Genomic DNA, 20,464 nt, shown 5'->3' with positions numbered 1-20,464 from the left:
TGGAGGCCACCAGGGCAGCTAAGGAACGTGTGCTCCAGGGATGGAAGCAGAGAGGCAGGAGAAAGAGATACTTACTGGCAGATTGCTGCAATGCTTTAGGGGGAAATGCAAATTTTTCTAACTTTTACTTTTAAGACTGAACCAAAAGCTAGGAAGAACCCACACCCAGAGAAACTCCAACCAACCAAAAAAAAAACCAACCAAAAAACCCGACCAAAAAACCCTCCAACTGAACAAAATTATCTCAATAGAAGAAAAACAGTCAAAATACTTGTTCCTAAAATATATAATGAACTCACTGAACCAGAAAGTAGTCACTAAAGTGTCATTCAAAATGAAGAACAAAGTAATTGCTTCAATCTCCTACTTTCCAGTCCCAGTCCTATAGAGTACTATATACTGGTAATTTGCAGGCAAAAATAAATACAGATATGCACATTCAAGATCAACTCCTCTTTAAAATGGTAATTTAGCTCATTTCTGTAATGGCTTTCTATATTTTCTGGATGTGAATCCAGATCAGAATTAACTATAAATCAAGCCAGAAGTGACCAGTAAGTTGGAGAAGCCAAAAGCAGTCCTCACCAGACTGTACATGCAATTACATTAACAGAGGAATAAGGGATGTCACCTTTAAAGGTGACAGTAACACCCTAAGCAGCTACTGTCATTAAGCTTTCAATTCACATCCCCTGTAAAGGAAATATAATTTTTTATAATTGTCCTCAACCTATTCCTGCACTCCAGGCAGCTTCACTTACCCCTCACAGAAAACAGCCTATAAAGGACATACAATAGCCTGCAACATTATAGCACTTTAACTGTAAAAGCACTGAATTTGAGAATATTAAATGGGCAAGAGATGAAAATGCAAACAAGTAATTTATGCAAAAATTAATGAAAGTAATTTCTGTGGTTGAGATCTCTTATATGACCTTAAGGCACTCTACATTTATTAATAAAGCTTTGTCTCTTGTAATTTTATACTTGTGCTCTCTCATGATTTACAGATATGGGAATTCTGAAGGAAATCAGCTCTGGTAAAGATCTGCATTATTAAAAAAAAAAAGTCTTTCCAACTCTCACTTGTGTCTTTCCCTCAGCTTCTGAGTAAAGCCAATCCCACAGGCCGGCTACTCTGAAAGAAAAATCAAACAAATGACCAAAGTCGACCAGAAACCTACCTGTCCTGTTGGTTTCTTGTTTGTCTGTTTTCCCCCAATGAAAATGCATACATCTAACTGCTTTCTTATTAGCTGAAACACACAATAGAGGTAGTTTTAATTTAATAATAATACATCAGAGTAGCCAAAGAATGTAATACATCTTTGTTACTGTGTTCTCTATTAAAGCAGCAGAAGAAACAGAAAAGGGAAGCAACCAAATGCCGGCAAAACATCAGTAATCCGTGAGTAATGGACTACTTACAGTGGAACATCCAGTTATTTTTAATGTGGTTGCTTGGAATATATCATAGTCAATGATTTTAGGAAATCACTCCATCTAAATGCAACAGCATCATGCTTTGCCTAGCAATTCATTTAATCCAAATGTGGGGTCAGAGGCTTTTACCAGACACAATAAAGCAGCACCTTTAAAAAAAAACCCCAAACACATGACCAAAGCCAAACTTAGTTTTATTTTTCTTATTTACATATACAGAAGCTTTTGCATTAAAAAACTTGAAAACCAAATAATCTGTACATATAATACAGCAATTTAAGTCTTCATGAATAGAATCTTAAATTTTCAAGTCAATTTAAAAATCATTATATTAAATAAACCAGTATTAAAATCCAAAAAATGGGGATGAGGATGAAGAGGAAAATAATGACCACAAAACATTTGTATTTTGCCCTTCACATGTATCATTTATGCTCATTGAACATTTGTTCTCAGTGTAACTTGAAAAACCTCCAAATTCTGAGTTTCTTTCACTTGTCTGAAATAACTCCAATAGGGTCTGCAGTGAGGAGCTACAAGTGCTTCTCTTCTCTTCAGGAACAGACAGTCCATCTGAATTCTTCACACGTAACTCCAAATTCTGTTTCGGGGTTTCTCTTCTATTCTTTCTCAAATTAAGCTTCACTTTTCTGTGCAGCTTTCCAGACGGTGAACTGTGGGCAGTGCTGGCAGCTGATGCATTAAGTTCTTTGTTCACAGCAGGATCAGATACCTCAGCCTCCAGAACGACATTGTGCTGCATTTGTTGATGATTATCACAGAAATCGTGATGTTTCTTGACAAATGTAGGATTGGCATCTGCTTTTTTCAAACACTTTGCTGGTAGAACTACTGAATTATTTAATTTTCGTTTTTGCTGCAGTAAGTTTTTGTCTTTTTCACTAAAATCTGAAACTTGGGTATGAGAATACGAAGTATCCATTCCTTCCTGAGAACACCGTACATTCTTTTTACTTTCATCGGGTTCCAGTATTCCCTGGCTGAACAGCTCAGAAGCTTGAGACAAGTTCTCTGTGTATACTTTGTCAGTTTTCTGAAGGGGTGGCTGTATGGAATTTGATGATACAACACTCTCTTGCAACTTCACAGCACAGGAGCAATCAGTCTTACTATTTTCATTATTAATTCTGAATTTACTTTTTAGTTCTGAAGGTTGTGATGGGTGAGAATAAAGAACTGAACAGACAGATGCAGAAACAGGGGTAGGTATTGGCACAGAATTTGGCTGTACTTCTGCAGGCTGGCGATCCAGTTTGAGAGCCTGCATTGCAGTATCCTTCCAGGAGTAAGTTTTCAAAGCAATGCGTTGCTTTTTCAGTCGCTCTTTCAGCTCATCTGGTCTGGCTATCTTTCCAATAATAGGAGAAAAACATCCTGTGCTACATTTTGCCCTACAACGAAATTGTTTAAAAATATTAGCAAACAAAAAACCCCATGCAACATAACTTGATATACAACTGATTCTTGAAAAGCAACTGAACTGACAAAGGGGCTTTTGTTTTTTGAGTCCCTCAAGGAAAGATATATTTAGGGTAGCAACACACTATTTCTATAGGAGCCGAGTGCCTTATAGTTTTGATGTTTTCTTACTGATTTCTACAGCTCATGACATTGCTTTAAAAACACTCAATGTAGTCTAGTATTTCAGAAAATCTCAATTTACAGTGGCATTAAGAACAAAAGAAATTAATTCATATAATGCAATGACTATAAATACAAATGTTCTATGACATTTACACACAAAATTACTATGATTTTCTTGACAGGATTTCAAGTCTAACAACTCTGAATATTTTGAAACCACAAAAGAAATAAAAGCTTGCTTTCATTAGTCTATCAGTTGTTTGATTCTATTTGCATTTCCTTTGATTTCACTAAGAATATATTTATTAAAAAAAAGCAAGTAATGAAGAAACAAACGAGAAAGTTATCCCTTATCTCCTGACTAATTTCCAAAAAATCAGAGCAATTTTGAACAGTGTTACTGCTTCACATAACAAAGACCCTGGTGCCTACAGCCCAAGACACCAAACAAGCCTCTCTCACCCATTCAAGCTCTTGAGCACAAAGAAGGGACTATTTGCTTTCTCTGTCTCGCACAGGCAGCACAAAAGCAAAGATGTTTAGAGTACAGGTAGGAAGTTTTTCCACAGGTAAGGAGACCAGATTGACCAATTTGCTGTCCTCAGACTACTAAGTATGACAAATCATTCAGAACAAGATGTCCAGACACTGCTGTCTTTCTGTTAGCAGTATTTCAGTACAGTAGATTTTGTGTTACAGGAGCTAAACATAAGTAGAACAACTTCTGTCAACTTTCAGTCTCAACTTTCTCTGATGTCATCTGCACTTTTCATTTTTTTTCCTAAGTTCTGCTTTACAGAACTGATTTGCCACATACAACCCTACAGAAAATTTCCACTATTTATTTCAGCCTTGAAAACATGAATTTATCCTGTTCTATTCAGATCAAGAATTTCGAAACTATCATTCTGTTCAGTGTCCTGACTCACAGAGTCTTTAGAATTTACAATAAGTAACTCACCTTTTTATTTGTCCTGTATCATCATCTTTGTATGCAACAAACTCATAAACTAACTTTGAGATTATATCATCAACAACTTTATACTGTGTGCTTTGTGCAAAATTTTGGTGCCGCTCACTTTCAAGATGCTGCAATAAAGAAAAAACATGAAATAAATCCAACATTACAGATTTCAATATACAAGTCAACAGCACAACAAGGAATCAAGTAAATATCATTAATTTACCACCAGCATCTCTAAGATATGAATTACTAGTGCCTACAGCTATCAGAGGCAGGTTTTAATTCTTAATTGCTTCTTTTAACATGGGGAAAATACTAATTTGCTGGTAATTCAGAAAAATGTTTTAAAATAAAAAATTACAGGGAAACCTCTGGTGATACCACATTATATGATGGTATCAAAGCATATACTTGACATTTCACATACTGTTTGCAGATCTTCATATTTCTTCCCACAACATTCACAATATCCTCTCTTTTTCTTGTCCTTCTGAGGAAATTGAGCAGGCATTCCACAATCCTTGTCACTGTTTATTTTGTTTCTGTTAGAGAATATTAATGAGTCTTAAACATGGAACTGAGTGCTCAACTTGCCCCTCACAGTACACTCATTCTTACTCACTTAAAAACACTCCCAAACCAAACCTTTATTTCCCCTTAAGCTATTTACATTATTTTAGTCAATGCTTAAAAAACCTGAAGAGTTATAGTTAGATTTAAAATCAAACAAACAAAACCCAGAAACATTTACTGTAAGAAGACAGGCAGACTCAGTGGAATTATATGTAAGCATAGAACATACAGGTTAGTATAGACATACTACTATCATTGACTCAGAATAAATAATACAAAATTGCTAAACAAATAAAACCAAAGGACATTTAGAAGTCTCTGTGCACAGCTGATAAAACCCAAACTAGAAACAGCAAAAAAAAATTTAAGATTTTAACACCTACTGTTGGTTGTACATAATTTGAATATGCTGACCAAATGCCATTTTGTCCTATTTTTCTAGGTAAAGACTAAGTGGGAATGCAAAAAAATGAACCTGAAGTTCTTCCTGGACATTAAAATATGAAGAAATTTTCAACAGCTGCTCCATGATCTTCAGAATCCCCCTCTGGGAAGAGCTACTGCTTGCTGCAATCCACTATTAAACCACCTGCAGTTGATATGCCAGCAGTAAAGCAAAGTCATCAAACTCTACTTCCCTTGACTTTGAAGGAATAGTTCCATCTCATTGTTTAGCCAAAAATCACTGACAGATTTTACCAAGTATCTGCACACATGTAAGCTCAGGACTTTACATCTAAAAATCTGTTGTGAAAAATCTCTAGTTTACAAAGCACAGCAATGTATTGTTAACATCCTGCCCCAGCATTTCTTGCGTTCCCCAGGCCAGGGAACTCTAATGTGTGCTTTAGCTGTTACACCAGCCTTCACACCTTCCTTCTGGAAAACAGTAAAACTCAGAGAGAACCAGTAAAACTCAGAGAGAACCAGTAAAGCAGGACAGAAGCAATAGAATTGATCACCTAAAGACTGAATAAGTCTGCAGGTCTTGCCCAATGCAGAAGCAAGGAGAGCTAACAACTTTGCTTCAACAAGTTTTTCTCCCAGGTAAAGACAAAACAAGTGAACATTCCCCTCTCTCTCTCTCCCAAAACTGACATTGTTTCATACTCAGCAAGTCAATGTGACCATTCTCCCACCTAAACATCTCTTTGGTATGTGCCCATGTGAAGTGTTCATTAGGAATATTTATTGAAACATAAATCCTGACATTTTTAATATATCATATTCCTTAATCCATCCAAACAAAACCTGCCCTTTTGGTTTTTTACTGCTTTAAAAAGAATGGGCTTTTTCAACATCCTCTGAAAAGACACAATCAGAAATTGCCTTATTAATACAGCAGTAACCCCTGCAATATATGTTTTTTGCTTTTTCATACTGCTATCTTCCTTGCAATTAAAAATTTAAAAGAAAAAAAAAAAAACCACAGAAAAAAAAGCATCATGGCAATATCAGCTGAAACCTCCAGCACTGCATTTTGGTCAAGACTGGTCAGAACTGTGGAGAAGTCACTTCATAAAGAAACTGGGTATCACAGCTAAGTAAGTCTCCAGCCCCAAGGACAGAAAAGCAGCAACCTACTAAATACACTAAGTTCCACATATAGCAAAGCTAACCTCCACCAAAATATAGTTAGTCTCTCACATGAATCGTTTTTAGAAGTCAATGAAAAAAGCAGGTAGGAAAAAAACTTTAAAACCCCACTGATTCACAAAAAACAGTTAAGACTCTTAAATAGTTTCAAATCATAAAATTGATTTGCTGAAGTTCTAACTGCATCTGTAGTGCTCAAATCGAGCCTGAATGCCAAAATGTATTACATAAACACTTGCTGTAAAGCCAGCTGCAATTCCACTGGGAAGCTGGCATCCACTTTTCATCTTTGAAGAGCTGAAGCAGTATTAGCAGTCTATCTAATTTCTATAAATCATCAACAATGGGTGGGCACTGTGATTCAGTATCACTGCTTTAAAAAGTTCAACCACTTATTTCAGCACTATATGGACAAATACAAAAGAAGTCTTAAGAAAGCCACTTCCTGTGAAATACTTACTGAATAGCATCCAAGATGAGGACAAAGAAGAAACCAGAGGGAGAAAGGAAAGAAATATCTTATGTTGACCCACAGTGAAAGGAGAAGGCCACATTTTTGGATGTACGCATCTGTGTGCCCAAAAAAAGGACTCAAGACAGGATAAAGAGGGTACAGATAGAAAGACACCAACAGTGCAGCAGATACATTGATGAGACATGGCAAATAGTCTAATAGTATTACATAGCACAGAAAATTAGAAGTTGAGAAGTTATTTTAGAACACAAATTTTTTTAGTCATGGAATAATTCAGAGAACAAATCTTTCCTCTACCCACACCTCAATAAAATAAAATTTTCAACAAACCTTTCCTTAGACTGAGTTTGCTTTTGACCAGGATACTTCTTATCCACCTCGAATGGACTATATGGCTTTGGAACACAATAGTTCAGAAATGGAAAACTCAGTAACTGCAGATAAAACGGTCGGTACTGCCTGTATTAACACAAAACAAGTGCATGAGAACCACCAAAAATGGAAACAGGGCTTCATGGCATACATTACTCCAGCTCCAAAATACTGAACAAGTGTTTCTCTTTTACATATGACATATACAGAATGCTAAACAGATAAATATCTTAGAATAAGTCATTCATTTCTTCCTTGATACTTTCCTTCAGTTTCCATAGCTGTCTTACACATTCCTTGGGATACAACTTGTGTGCCTATTAGTTGTTGTGAGTTGGGTAACCAATAAACCCAAGAACAATTTGGACAACACTGCATTTTTGCTCCTGAGAAGTAGCTACAGCAGTTCCCAACATCCAATGCTTTTAAAATTTATTTTGGCATTTTCTTAAAAAAAAAAATCAATTCACCATTCAGAATATTGAAACAGACCTTTTACAGAAAAACAATATTCCTGTACACCACTCTGTACATTCAGAGATACCAGAACTAGCAACCACACCAGTGCTCTGAACAGATGAAAAACTTCCAAAATAGGACATGTCAAAAGTTCACATACTGAATAATCAGTTGACTGAAATGCTGATGGCAGAGTTCAGTCTGATTTTTGTCCCCACATTACAATTATAAGCTACCCAGGCAAAACTACAGGAGCAAGTCTGGAAAACATAATACACCAGTGAAGCATCACCTTCTGCTTCTGAACTGTTATTAATGTTGCACAAACATTAAAAAACATTATGTTACATAAATATTTAGAAGTGTTTCAAGTGTTTTCACTACATTATGAAATACATATATATTTATATACAAATTTCTTATCCTTACAATTCTGTTGGTCCAGTTCTGCCCACTATCTGCACGTCCCTCACACCTACTGCCAACTCACAGTGTACAACCAGGTTTAGATGATTTTTTTTTAAACAGCAAAGTGTCAGAGAAATCAGGTCAAAGAATTTAGTGCTTATAAACAACACCATAACTCAGATTACTTAGGAATTTAAAGGTGCAAATTATGCTGTGCAGAACCAAACTTTTTTTACAATTCATTGTTCTCTCAAGTTCTGGCTAACTGGCATTTTCTTACACAACAAAGACTGACTGATTACAGGACCAGAAAGATGTGAAACTTTTTGTTGCCCGAAACATTCGGGGCTTAATATTTAATCACTTTTCAAGGCTGAAAGTATCAGACCTCGTACAAGTGGATATTGAAATCAGATTAATAACCTTTAATTTTTCCTTTTAAAAAGAAATGATTGAACAGGAAATTAAACCTAGTTTCAATTTATTATTTTAACTAACAACTTCACTTTCCTTACATCTAAAGAGTCTCAGCAGGAAATGAATGTAATTGAGCTGGAACTACAGGAGTGGAATTCAGTATGCAAAGTTTTGCATTACAAGATTTGGATCTAAGGAAAGATGTAAAGTTTCATGATTCCCTTTCATTCCTTGGTAGGAAGTAACCCAAAGAATCCATTCTCATGATCTATAAACTGGAGTTACGTGTTAACTTGCCACTTCCTTCACCTTATTGCAAATATTCCCTACTATACTACTACTTGCTCAATTCCATTTGGCAGCTAAAGACATTTGTATGTCATTTTCAGTACACTTGACATCTGAAGTCAGGCAGTTGAAAGGAATTGAGATTTAAGGACACACTCCCTCAAGTAATCCTGAATTACTCAGTTTGAGAACCACATTACTAAATGCATGAAGAGAACACTTACCGACTCCTATCTTCCACCCTGATAAATGGACTTTTCAGTCTACCTGCTCAAAGGGGGAGAAAAGGAAATCAATAGAGAAATACTTTTCATCATGTATCAAGTTGCTCCAGTAGCTTAATAAATAAGCACACTTTATTTTAGGACTCATTATGTACAGGTTTTGACAAACTCTTGATTTCCATAAAGCTTCTCTACATGCTTTTCTTGGACATACAAACTGGAGTACAGCACCACATTTGACCATAGAAGAACTGTAGCACATTTCTAAGCATTCAGAAAATAAATCAAGCCAGAAACCTCTGTAATTATTGCAGTACTTACTTTTTGACTTTGGAGCAGTAACGTGTTTTCCCTATTGAAAAAAGAGAGATGGTGTAAAATCCCAGTGAGCATTATTCTGCACTGTACTTGAAGATTTAGCTGTAGATAATTTAAGTTATGAGAGTCTCCCTGTGTCAATCATGACTTCATACACTCAAGATGAATTTTTAAGGAAACTAAGCTCATTAATACTTTGAAAGAAGACAACATGTTTCCCAAGGAAATATTTCTTGCTACACTGAAAAGAAAGTGCTCTCCTTCAGATGCCTCAATTTATTTTTTCTAAAATCAAATCAAAACAAAGAAACACAGGTAAATTTATACATTTACTCCCTCCACCCTGAAAACACCTTGCCATTGCTGAAAGTTCAGTCTTTCATACAGATAACATTTTTACAACACTTTGTAAATCCTAATTAACTGCAAGCTGCAAAATGCCACCAAAACCTGTAGAACAGCAAGTATTTCCAATTAAAACAATTTTGATTTGAATGGGTTTACACAGGTTGCATCTTTTATTATTTTTAGCAATGAAGACTAAAATTTAGAAGAATAATTTTGTCTTCAGAAAAAAGTGAAGTTACATTCAAGCATCAGCTGTTAAATGTAATTGATTCTGGTAGAAGTACAAACTCATTTTATACTATTTGCAAAAAATCCTCACCTGCTATCCATGTACACAGTGATGATTTGGCAGAGGATTTTATGTGGCCTCAAGAACTAGCCAATATTACATTCCAAAGCAACATAACACATGCTGGGTACTTTGGTTCTGTTTATTTATCAGGCCCCATGGCTAAACCAGACAATTGTGTAAATTACAGAGCAACTGCAAATGGAGCACACAAGAGCTACAAGCTTTAATGTCTCACTACATCATAGACTAAAAACCTGAGAAAAGGGGATTTCCCCTTTTCACCAACTCCGCACACTTGGCAAATTAGCTTCAAGATGCTTTATGCTCCTTCTCTATGAAGGAAGAGTTGCAGATTGCTTATAGAGACAGCTTCTCCAGGAAACGTGATTTTTCAAAATGGGCCATCAAAATGAAAGAATTTCTAATCACTGTGTCACAGGGAAAATTATACAAGGCAACTTAGCTGCCATCTACATCATACTAAAACAACAATACATTTTATTTATTACTTCTAAGGTGCACAGAATGGAAATTTCAGACACTTCAGCACTTCTGACTCTTAGATACCCTTTGCAAGAGCACAGCTCTACACACTATGGAATCAATGCTACTATTAAAGTTAGTTTTAAATAATGTTGAAATATACAGCATATACTTTGTATTATCCAAGATGGTTTTTAAATCAATTCACAAGACATACTAGTCTGTGAAAAACTGGAAATGAGCAATACCTTCATTAAAATAAAATCCACAAGCTTCACAGCAGGCAGTCCTCAGTACTTTGTGTTTTCTTAGCTAACGAAACAAATGGCATTTTTATAAATGGCAGAGAGGTACTTACCACATCTTTAGAAGAAGCGCCTGCTCTTTTGATTAGATAGAGCTCCCTTTTCTTTTGTTCAATGCAATTCTTAACATCTGGCAAAAAGTGGGAGAATTATAGTCAGTTGGCTCAATTTTTGTATGTCTGACATAACTTATAATATTTTGAATTGAACAAAAGAATCATTAAATGAATGTTACATGTTGAAATCAGGTTTCATCTAACAAAAATATTTACCATCAATATGAAGTATCTTCACTCCCCAACTCAAAGCATTGGATAGTATACTACCAGAGGGGATTAAGTCCTGCAAGCAATAAATTACATTAATAATCTTTAACAATGCATAGGAATTACTTAAAATAATTAAAAATATAACATATGATATGAAAGTTGAGATTGAAATGAAGATGCTTTGCTTCTAGCCAAAAGAATACCACTCTCCTAGACTCCTCTGCTGTCTCTCTCTGTATTACAGCACCTCACCATCAAAAGAATACATTTAACCTTCAGAAAACCAAAACTGTTCTTTATGGTCACATTTTACAGCAAGATCTGAAGACTGTGAATATATACATTAACTTCAGGAGCACCTCTCAAATGCTAGTTACATTAGCAATCCTAACAAATGTTACTACTTTTCCTAAAACTCCACAGACTTTCAAGTCTTCAGAAGTAGCCCGAAAACATACCTGACACTTCACTTAGGACAATCCCTCAACTTCTGTCTGAGTATTCCACGACTGACTTCTCTCTAGAACCACTAAGGCCACTTAGGCAACTGCTTGTTCCCTAGAAAAACAAACTACCAAAGTTCTGAAGCACAAGTTTGCTGATTATTTGGCTTACCTGTTCTTTGATTGCTTTTTCAACCAAGGACTTTCCTCTGCTCATACGTACCTACATTGAAACAGAAACATTTTGTAGTGAGGAGAGATAATTCACATTGCTCTTAACAAATACACATTAGCTACAAGGGTCTCCTTTTGTTCACTCTACTGCCAATTTTTCAATAATGTGCATCTTTCTCACAGGATTACGGTTGATACAGTGAAAAGGGAAAACCCAAAACCAAGAAAACCCCAACAAGTAATCATTTTCAGCCAAAGAAGGCCACTGCAATGTTAGTGCTGGAACAAAGCACATGGTGGGAATAAGCAGCCAGTGACACACACACTAAAAGATGAGGTTTCATCAGCTGGGCTTGTGAAAATTATATTCATGAATATAATCACAGCCTCTGTCTTATCCTGTGCTTTTCAATCACCACTGCATTTCCTTTTTCCACTTTTTGCTGTTCATTCATAATGAGCTGCCTTTACCTACCCAGGTTGTTTACAAAATGAGGTGACCTCACCCATGCAATACAAAGACCAGCCTGCAGCCTGGTCATGTTTCTAAATAAGCACCATATATATAGTACAGCTAATGATTTTCAACTGTATTTTGAAAGGACACAAGACTTGCCCATGTAAGAAACTTCACATAAACCTGCATAAATTTAGATACTAACTGTTGCAATTAATGTGATTCCCTAAGAAAGAGGTAAGAAAAACTTAATATTCATAACGCTCAATTTTATTGCTACTACTATCAGAGAGTGTTTCTGCAGATATCAGCATTGACAACATCAAATCAGCCAAATAGGATTGATTTAATAGGCTGTGTTGCTAAAGAGACAGGAATCACTGGATGTCATCATGTGCCTGATCCAGCTGTCAAACACGACATCAATGTTGTAAGTCAGACATAGTAAATTAGAACATATTTGAGTATACTCTTCTTATTTGCAAAAATGGACCCTTTTTAAAATAAGTTCCAACAAATTTGCTGAATTATTTTGAGTTAGCTAAGTTTAACAAGTTAGCCCGAATAAATTTAAAAGAATGCTTCGAAGAAAAATCCCTATTCACCCAAGGAACTGCTGCCACCTTTAGGAAACAAAATCAGAGAACAACTGTAGGAGCATATCCCATGCACTGCACCTGATTTGAAGTATTATTACTAAGAAACTTACTGTATCTGCTATCTTAAATGAACTGCCATCATGTCGATCTTTTCGGCTGCTAGGATGAGGTGAGCCATTTCCTCCATTAGGTGCAGATTCTGGACTAGGAACAGGAGAAATCTGGCCAAGAGTTGGTGCAAATTTTGCCTCCTTTTTATTAGTCACCAGATAGTTGATATCTTTACTAAGAAAACTCTCCACTCGCTAAATATAAAGATATAAAACAAGTAATTTTTTCAGGACAATAGATCAGTAACTCAACTTTACATTGAATATTTTAAAGGAAAGTGATAAAACTTCTAAAACAATTAAGTTCAAAAACACTGAGTTAACAAGAAAATATTTTCTACGTATCTGGATGACAATGACAATTAAGTTGTACTAGCATATTACCAGTCACAAATTCTAATTTAAATTTCTTAATTTTGTATAACTATTAAAAGAGCTTTGCTTTATTATGATTATTACAATTTTATACTACCTACCTGTAATACTTTACAATTACAAGAATGAAAACACTGCATTAAGGAATAATATATTAATTTAAGGAAAACAACTCTCTAATTTTACGTTACAGAAATTACACAGAAGTGTTCAGCAAAACTTAAAGACAGGTGTTTGCAAATGGGATTTACAGTCTTCAAGAAGCAATAAATTTACTGAGTTTAGGACCAGCAGAAAAACTAAAATTTCAGGATAGCTATCATGTTTCACACCTACAGTTTCCATAACATTTCTCAAAAAAGTAAAGTCTCAAGTAGATTCATATTCTCATACTCAGCAATAGAAAAATGTCATCATTCTCAGTTTACTCCTCCATTTTGCTCTTTCAGTCTCTTTCATTGCCAACTACAGTGTGATCAACAGGCAAGTGCCTCACTATTTCATGTCAGATTGTATAGTTTGAGGTATTTTCCTCTTTTCCACTAATCACTGTGGAAAGCACAAATCACACAGCTTGAAACTGTGCATTTCAATTCTGCTCTGTGGATCTTTTACAGAAACAGGATATACAGAGAGAGGCACCTCTAAGTGCCCTCCACACAAGTATTCTGTACTTGCTTGTATCAAAGAGCTCCTTCCATACAAAAAGAAGAATTAGGAAAAAATTATTAAGATGCTTATAAAATTTATTGTTTAAGAGTATTCAAAAACAGTCACTAAGATACCCTGTGCAAAACATTGTTAGTGAAGTTGCTTACTTACAGAACACAAATACAAAACTCTTCCTTTAGTCTCTTTCAGGTTCAGCTGAACACTGAGTTGTAACATGTACACATGTCAACACAGTCAGAAGCAGCAGAAGAAAAATCACCTCGAACAATCAAACCTTATGAATTTGGACAAAATTTTAAGCCAGGTGAATAATCAGCTGAAAACAAAACCTCCTAATAAGAACTTTTGTTCCAATCAGGAAAGCAGCTTCTCTTGAAAACCCACAGAATAATTTGTTGATAAGCTCCTTATTTGGATTAAAGTTTAAGACAAAGATAGAAAAATAAGACACCATCTCGGGTAACTAACTAGAAGTAACATTAAAATGCAGTTACAAAGAACACAAAAAAGGCATTCCACATGTGCACATTTCCTTCTAGGTTCATATAAGTCTCTATTGTTAACTTACCCCTCCCAGCTCTTTGAGGTCCTTTCCTAACTTTTCAGAGATCACATTTGATGGGATATCGAGGTAAAACACTTTCCCAGTAAGCGGCTTAAATTTCAGTTTCTCCGGTTTTCCTGTGTCTTTCTTCACATTCTTCAGGGAAGATCTTATCTTTTCTGGTTTTGCTTGTACTGCATCTTCTGGGGAAAGAAAAAAAAAACCCCATGCAATTTAAACAGAACTGGACTTTGGTTTTATTTTGAAAGGGAAAATTCCTAAATTATGGAAATCGATGGAGCAAGCTTCCATAGAAAGGCTTGGGCTGGAAGGGACCTTATAGATCATCTAATTTCAACCTCCCTGCCATAAATAGGGACACCTTTCACTAGACCACGCTGCTCAAAGCACAACTCCACATACTGGTTTTACACTGGTTTTTCTTCCTCACTGACGTACTCCTAGTTGTTTCTCTTTTGGAGAAGCTCAAGACAATGAGAGCTGCCACAGGAAGTGAGCAGGCCTCTTCTGGAGACAAAAAGGCAACATGCAAACCAGTCCCTCCATTAAGGATTCCTTCCCTCCCTGAAGGAGTCCTAGATAGGAAAGGGAGCAGATGCTGCAAATACTGCAAAATCCTCCAAGGCTTATGAGCACACTAAATAACAGAGGAACAGCACTCAGTTTTATAGCATCTGGAAGACAAAAACCTAGAAAAATAAGAAAATTAGGAGACATAGATTGGTGTAACTGATCCAGAATCTAAACAGAAAAGATGGATGATAAGCAAGTGTACAAGGAAAATTCTGTAATGATTACCGACCAAATACAGCGTCATACTCACCACACACATGCCAGGACCGTTTAAAAATTAGCACTCTACACACTGGAATTAATATTGGAGCACGCAGATTAAACCTCTCAGGGATAATCAAAAGTTTGGAGCGCATTAACAGGACTGCAATAGCAATGAAGAGTCTCTCTCGCAAAGGGGGTGTGTTCTCACACCCCGGGCCTAAGGAACCTTCCACACAGATACCAGAGAAGCCCGGGGGAGCAGCTCGCCCAGGGGCGGCCCGGCCATTTCCCACACACCAGGGACACGCTTGTACGAGTAACTCCCGTTACACACAAGGGCCCTTCCAGCCGCTGCAGCGCCAGCCCGAGGGCGGCCGGGGCCCAAGCCCGGCACGAGGCGGGCGGCGGCGCCTCACAGCCCCAGCCGGGATGGCGGCACCGGCTGAGAAAGGCCCGAACGGCGGCAGCTCCCCCGCGCTGCCCGCAGCTCCCGCCACTTACGGGGACGCGCTCCTTTGTCGGCGGCCTCGGCAGCGCTCGGCTTCATCTTCCCGCGGAGTCACATCGTGCTCTGCTCCGCCGGCAGCCCCGATCGGCACAGCCGCTCCACGCCGCCTTCCCGCCTCCGCCACAGCGGCTGCTGCGCCCTCACCAACTGCCCGCGCGGGCCGGGCCCCTCCCGCCGAGGGGCGGGCGGAAGGCCGGGGAAGGAGGGAAGGAGGGAAGGAGGCTGTGGGGACGGAGCTCGGCTGCTTTGGCCCTGGAGGGGGCGTAGGAGTGGCTGCCTTCTTCTCTCCTCGCCACAGCCCGGACTGTCCTTGAGTCGCGGAGACCTTTGCCCCCGGCGGGCGCCGCCAGTAAACGGGTACGTACGCAATTCTGGGCAGCGGTCCTTTTCTGAGTTAAAGATACGTGAAAAATAAACAATCTCCCCACCCACCGTTGCAGTTGTTAGCACCTGAGAGGCTAGAGGTGGTTTGTGCACCTTAATCTTTTTTATCTAACTTGAAGCGTAGTGAAAATAACAAAACATTCTTGTGAAGGCAATGAAAAGCTTAGATCAATGTTTCTAACAAAGTTAGGGCTGCACTTAAGCATAGTGGTGCATTTTCAAAGACACACCTCTATTTAGAGATTTTATTTTCTGAAGTGTTTTTATTATCTTCTCCTGTCCTGTCTAGTTGCAGATATTGTGACTGCATTCCTAAATTGCTGTGACCATGCCTATGCAGCCGTAGAGCAGGATTCGTTCAAGGAATCAACATTTGATGGTAGCATTATTGGTAGCTAGTCCTTGCCTATTAAAGGAGGAGCTTGCCAGGGCACAGAGTCATCACTAGCAGGCTGCGGCTCTTGGGTCAGCCTGGAGACCTTTCTGGGCTCTCTCAGGAGAGGTGGGAGCAAGAGAAGGGCTGGGTCAATTATTCTGCAGTGCTTCAGTTTATGGGCTACAGGCTGGGAGTTTATCTTTGTAAGGATTATTTGCATTAAAGATTATTTGTAAATGCTTTGTTGCAGTTAAAGGCAATAAAATGAAATGTTAAACATTTCACGTGGTTTGCAAGAACATGTAAATGTTGTAATTCATTTAGGAAGGAGTTTGAAGATTAATTGTCTTTAGAAAACTTACTTGCAAAACATGGCTCAAATAATCTCAAAAATTACTGAGATGCTTATATGTGATTAGAAAAGTAATATTGCTGCTTCTATGTAACTTAGTAATGAAAATCAAAAATATTTATCCCTTGACTTTTTTTCTGTAAATTTTGAGTGTAGTCTTACAATATGTTTTTCTGTTCCTTAACAGGTTTTTCTTGTCTGGGGATGAAGCCATGGCTGAAATGAGTGATATCAATGTACAAAAACTAACCATTGTTCAGCAAGCAATAGCCTCTTGTTGTGGAGCCATAATTACATCATTATTTGGTAAGGCAATCTATGGAGCTGGCCACAGAGAGAATCTCACAAAGTGATTACTCTTCAGTTTGACTCAGCATGATGTCTGCTCTCATATGTTTCCACTAATGTGTGGAATCGAGCCCTCAGCCGATATGTTCGGAGGAAGATGGTTCAGCTGCCCAGGCACTGCAGCGTTCAGCATGTCTCAGCCTGTGATAGTTGTAAGGGCTGCAGTGGAAGCAGTGAAGTGTTTACTAAACCTTCACTTACTTTTCAAGAAGCCCAATGTTTTACATATTGGCTACATGCAGCAAAAAAGAAAAGTACATAATGAATTTAACTTTTTTTTAAAGTTGTATTATGGTCAGTTAATTGAAAAAGAACAAACGTGAAGAAAATGCTGTGCTATTTTATATGCTGGAGGCCAAAATTTGGTCTTGTATGCCTTGTGGTATTGTACTTATAAAAGCAATTTTAGACAACATGATACAGTGGTTTTTGAATGTGCTTTGTGTATTTCTAATATTTCATGCCTATGCAACTGTTAAGTAAATTAGAAAAGACAGATATGATATCTTGCAAACCATATAGTTCTCCTTTGTCTCTGATAGCACTGTCTCTGTCTGCTGACATCCCTTTTCTCTCTGCTTGACAACATTGTAAAATCTGTTAGGTGTTTCCCTCCCTCCCCCACTTTGGAAACAAAAAAAAGGTTCTAGAAGTTCATAATAAGGCATCTGTAAACTTCCACATTTTCAGGGCATCCAGGGTGTTTCTAAATGCCTTCTGTTTCATTTTAGTAACTCCTCTTGACGTTATCAAAACTCGACTGCAAGCCCAAAGGAATCCATTCCATGACGGTAAACAAATAATTGTGTAGTGTAATGGGGGACACAGTTTGCTTTTTGCTCTTGTACTTAGCTGATAGTTGTCATAATGCTGTGACAACTGCATAGCATTCTGCACAAGAGGTGCAGAATGTTTGAGTTTGTTTCTCCAATATAACTGTTGGGGGGGGGGAAGCAACACACCAGTATGTACTAAACAGACACAGTAGAAAAAAATCCCATACATCCATATCATTTTAAACAGGTTTTTTTTCCCTGTCTTAATATTTTGATTATGGCAGAACATACAGCTAATACTGAGTTGAGTTGAACAATAAAAACCTTGTACTAAATGAATAAATATTTCATCAGAGGACTTATGTGGTCAGGATGTTATATCAAAGTTCATCTCCTCCAGAATCCAGAGATTTTTGAAATGGAGAAGTCTTAACAAGTCACTTGCCACTTGGGTTCTAAATAGATGAAGATATTGTGCTGTCAAAGATGTGCTAATGGTTCCTACTATTTACTTGTACTTAGTATATGAGATTTAAAAGGAAAGAAGATGACTGGTTTTTCATGTTGAATGTGGAGGTGAGTATTTGCAGTCACACTTGCAAATTAAATTAGGAAAAATACTTGTGCCTTCTATCCTGTTGTTGAGTAAGTTATAAAGCCTTCAGAAATCTGCAAATGTGAAGCTTGAAGTATGTTTTTGTAATGGCAATAATATTTTATCAAACAGGTTCAAAGTACATAATGTAGGAGAAATAAAAAACAAGTGGAGGGGATGATCTAGTATAAATACAGACCAAGATAAGATACAACAATAATAATAATACAGATAAGATCCAATACCTCCACTTGAAGTGGATGGTGAGGCTACTTAATAAAAGATTTAAAAGTCTGAAAGTTGTTCACAGTTGCATACAATAGTGACATTCAGTTCTTGTGTTAGTTTTACCTTTCAGCGGATGGTAATATAACCTAAACATGTCTCTTGGAGCCTTTAGTTGGGCAGTCTGAGTAGTACATTTGTACCCTCTCTCCTTTGACCTAATTTGTCATTACTGTCTTACTAAAATTATTTTGCCCCTCTGTGTCTAACCAGAGATAAATCTGTGTTGCCATTATATCCAATTTGAAATTGCAGCTGCATAAAAACAATCTTATAAGCATTAACTACATTCTTATATACCACTTTTTAGGAAAATGTTTTGTAAACTCCAATGGCCGTATGGATCATGTATATGTTTGTAAAAATGGGGACAGCAAAGCCTGGTATAAAAAACCTGGGCATTTCAAAGGGACATTGGTAAGAACATTTTACATTTATATAAAATTGTGCATTTTTAAGTAGCATACTCTAAAGTTTTCAGATTTTTTTGGGTTCTACTGGAATCTGTTATCATTTGAGAGGGCCTTCATGTGGTGACACTGATGATTGATGATACCTTCTGCTGTCTGAAAAAAATACCTATTCCTTACTTAAGATGAACAAGGAGGCAGCTGCACAGCTCTCCTCCCAGGTTACTGGCTTTATGATTTCATTTTCCCCACTTCAGCTATATTGGCAGTAGTTGCTGATTGCAGGTAATAATTTTCTCTTTCCTGCTTACATCCCTTGTGCCCATATGTCTCCCAATATGCTTCTGAGCTGAACTAATGGTGCAGATAGTGTTTAAAGTTAAGTTCATGTGTCAAGTTCTCTATCCAGAGAAGTCTCTATCCTGTGAAGTATCTAGACTTGTAGGAGTAGCATTCTCCTGAACACTTGAACCAGACTTGCTGGCAGATACTGTCATGCTGGTTCATTAGTCAATTTTTGTTTTGACTCTGCCCTGAAATTAAACCTATGCAAGGATTTTTCAGAATTAAAATCTTGAGAATGGGATGTTAATGCAAAAGGTGTCTTCAGTAGTGTAAAAGTTTTTTTTAAATTAATAACTTTACAAGTGTGATTTTTTTTTCAATTACCTTTACTATGTAATTTTAGAAAGTTACTTATTTTCTATTAGACATGAATTTATGCCTAGTTTTGCCATAACAAGGTGATTCTTAACGAAGAATGATTATCATATAACTTCATCTTCTTTCTTAAAAAAAATGAATCTTATCTTTTATCTATACCTTCCTGTTTTGTCAACTTGTTGAAGCTGGGTTATAAACATATTACCCAGCTAGTGTAAAAGTGTCTTTTTTGTTAAACCGTGTTAGGACCTCTAGGGATTCTGGGCTTCCTTTCAAAGCTAATCAGGTTTGTTGTAATAAACCATTTCTTTGTTTTTTCCATTTAACTTTTTACCTCACAGGGTTAGTCCATCAAGGCTGTCTCCTCTAAAGCCATTTGCTTTTTTCTTCCTCTAAGTCCTTTCTGTGGTCTGCCAGACTCTGTCTTTTGAGGCTCTAAAATAATGTCTGGTCTTAGGCATATTCTAATCCATTGAATCCCAACCTCTTTCCCCAGATGTTTTAAGAAGATTAGTATATTAGTATCCTGACAAAGTTTTTGGTTTTGCTTGTGATTTCAGCTGAATGATCTTCAAGGTTTTGTGTTCTTGTGCTGTCAGTCTCCTGGGAATATACAGGACAGCTGTAATAATAATTGAAATCTTGTATATGGTATAGTGTATACACATTGCATGTATGGGGTCATGTTGTCAGAGGAAGTATTGAAGAATCTTTGAGAATTAGTTGCTATTTCATGCCTAGAAACTCTGCTACATA

The 20,464-nt window shown here is 37.1% G+C and overlaps 2 protein-coding genes across 4 annotated transcripts in view; one reads left to right on the top strand and one right to left on the bottom strand.

Moving 5' to 3' along the window:
* Nucleotides 1-1,618: 1,618 nt before the first annotated feature.
* On the bottom strand, nt 1,619-15,752 carry DBF4 (DBF4-CDC7 kinase regulatory subunit). 2 transcript variants are annotated; one of them, XM_077174688.1, is made up of 12 exons: nt 15,513-15,752; nt 14,238-14,416; nt 12,623-12,817; nt 11,455-11,505; nt 10,843-10,912; nt 10,624-10,700; nt 9,146-9,176; nt 8,825-8,870; nt 6,987-7,115; nt 4,440-4,554; nt 4,010-4,137; nt 1,619-2,855 (listed from the first exon to the last, which is right to left on the bottom strand). In XM_077174688.1, exons 1-12 carry the CDS (start codon nt 15,556-15,558, stop codon nt 1,790-1,792), a joined length of 2,133 nt encoding a protein of 710 aa, XP_077030803.1. In that variant the 5' UTR covers nt 15,559-15,752; the 3' UTR covers nt 1,619-1,789. The 2 variants fall into 2 exon arrangements, with proteins under 2 accessions (XP_077030803.1, XP_054490096.2); XM_054634121.2 differs by having other exon boundaries at nt 8,825-8,867.
* The window catches only part of SLC25A40 (solute carrier family 25 member 40), a 16,987-nt gene continuing 12,267 nt past the window's right edge, over nt 15,745-20,464 (top strand). For both annotated transcript variants that reach the window (XM_077174697.1, XM_077174695.1), the window contains exons 1-4: nt 15,745-15,876; nt 16,819-16,937; nt 17,711-17,770; nt 18,946-19,052. In XM_077174697.1, the coding sequence (XP_077030812.1) occupies nt 16,844-16,937; nt 17,711-17,770; nt 18,946-19,052 (261 nt within the window). In that variant the 5' untranslated portion in view covers nt 15,745-15,876; nt 16,819-16,843. The remainder of the gene's footprint in view (nt 15,877-16,818; nt 16,938-17,710; nt 17,771-18,945; nt 19,053-20,464) is intronic.

Source organism: Agelaius phoeniceus, chromosome 1 (assembly GCF_051311805.1).
Source record: "Agelaius phoeniceus isolate bAgePho1 chromosome 1, bAgePho1.hap1, whole genome shotgun sequence".
Lineage (NCBI taxonomy): Eukaryota > Metazoa > Chordata > Aves > Passeriformes > Icteridae > Agelaius > Agelaius phoeniceus.
The sequence above is the reverse complement of the archived record's forward strand: the minus strand, read 5'-3'. Positions and strand labels throughout refer to the sequence as shown.

Excerpts from the sequence above, each read along its gene's own strand:
- DBF4 (XM_077174688.1), bottom strand. The coding sequence starts at position 15,558 with ATGAAGCCGAGCGCTGCCGAGGCCGCCGACAAAGGAGCGCGTCCCC. Across the intron at positions 4,555-6,986 it reads CAAACTCAGTCTAAGGAAAG|AAACAAAATAAACAGTGACA; the intron begins GTTTGTTGAAAA and ends ATTCTCTAACAG. Across the intron at positions 2,856-4,009 it reads GATACAGGACAAATAAAAAG|GGCAAAATGTAGCACAGGAT; the intron begins GTGAGTTACTTA and ends ATTTCGTTGTAG.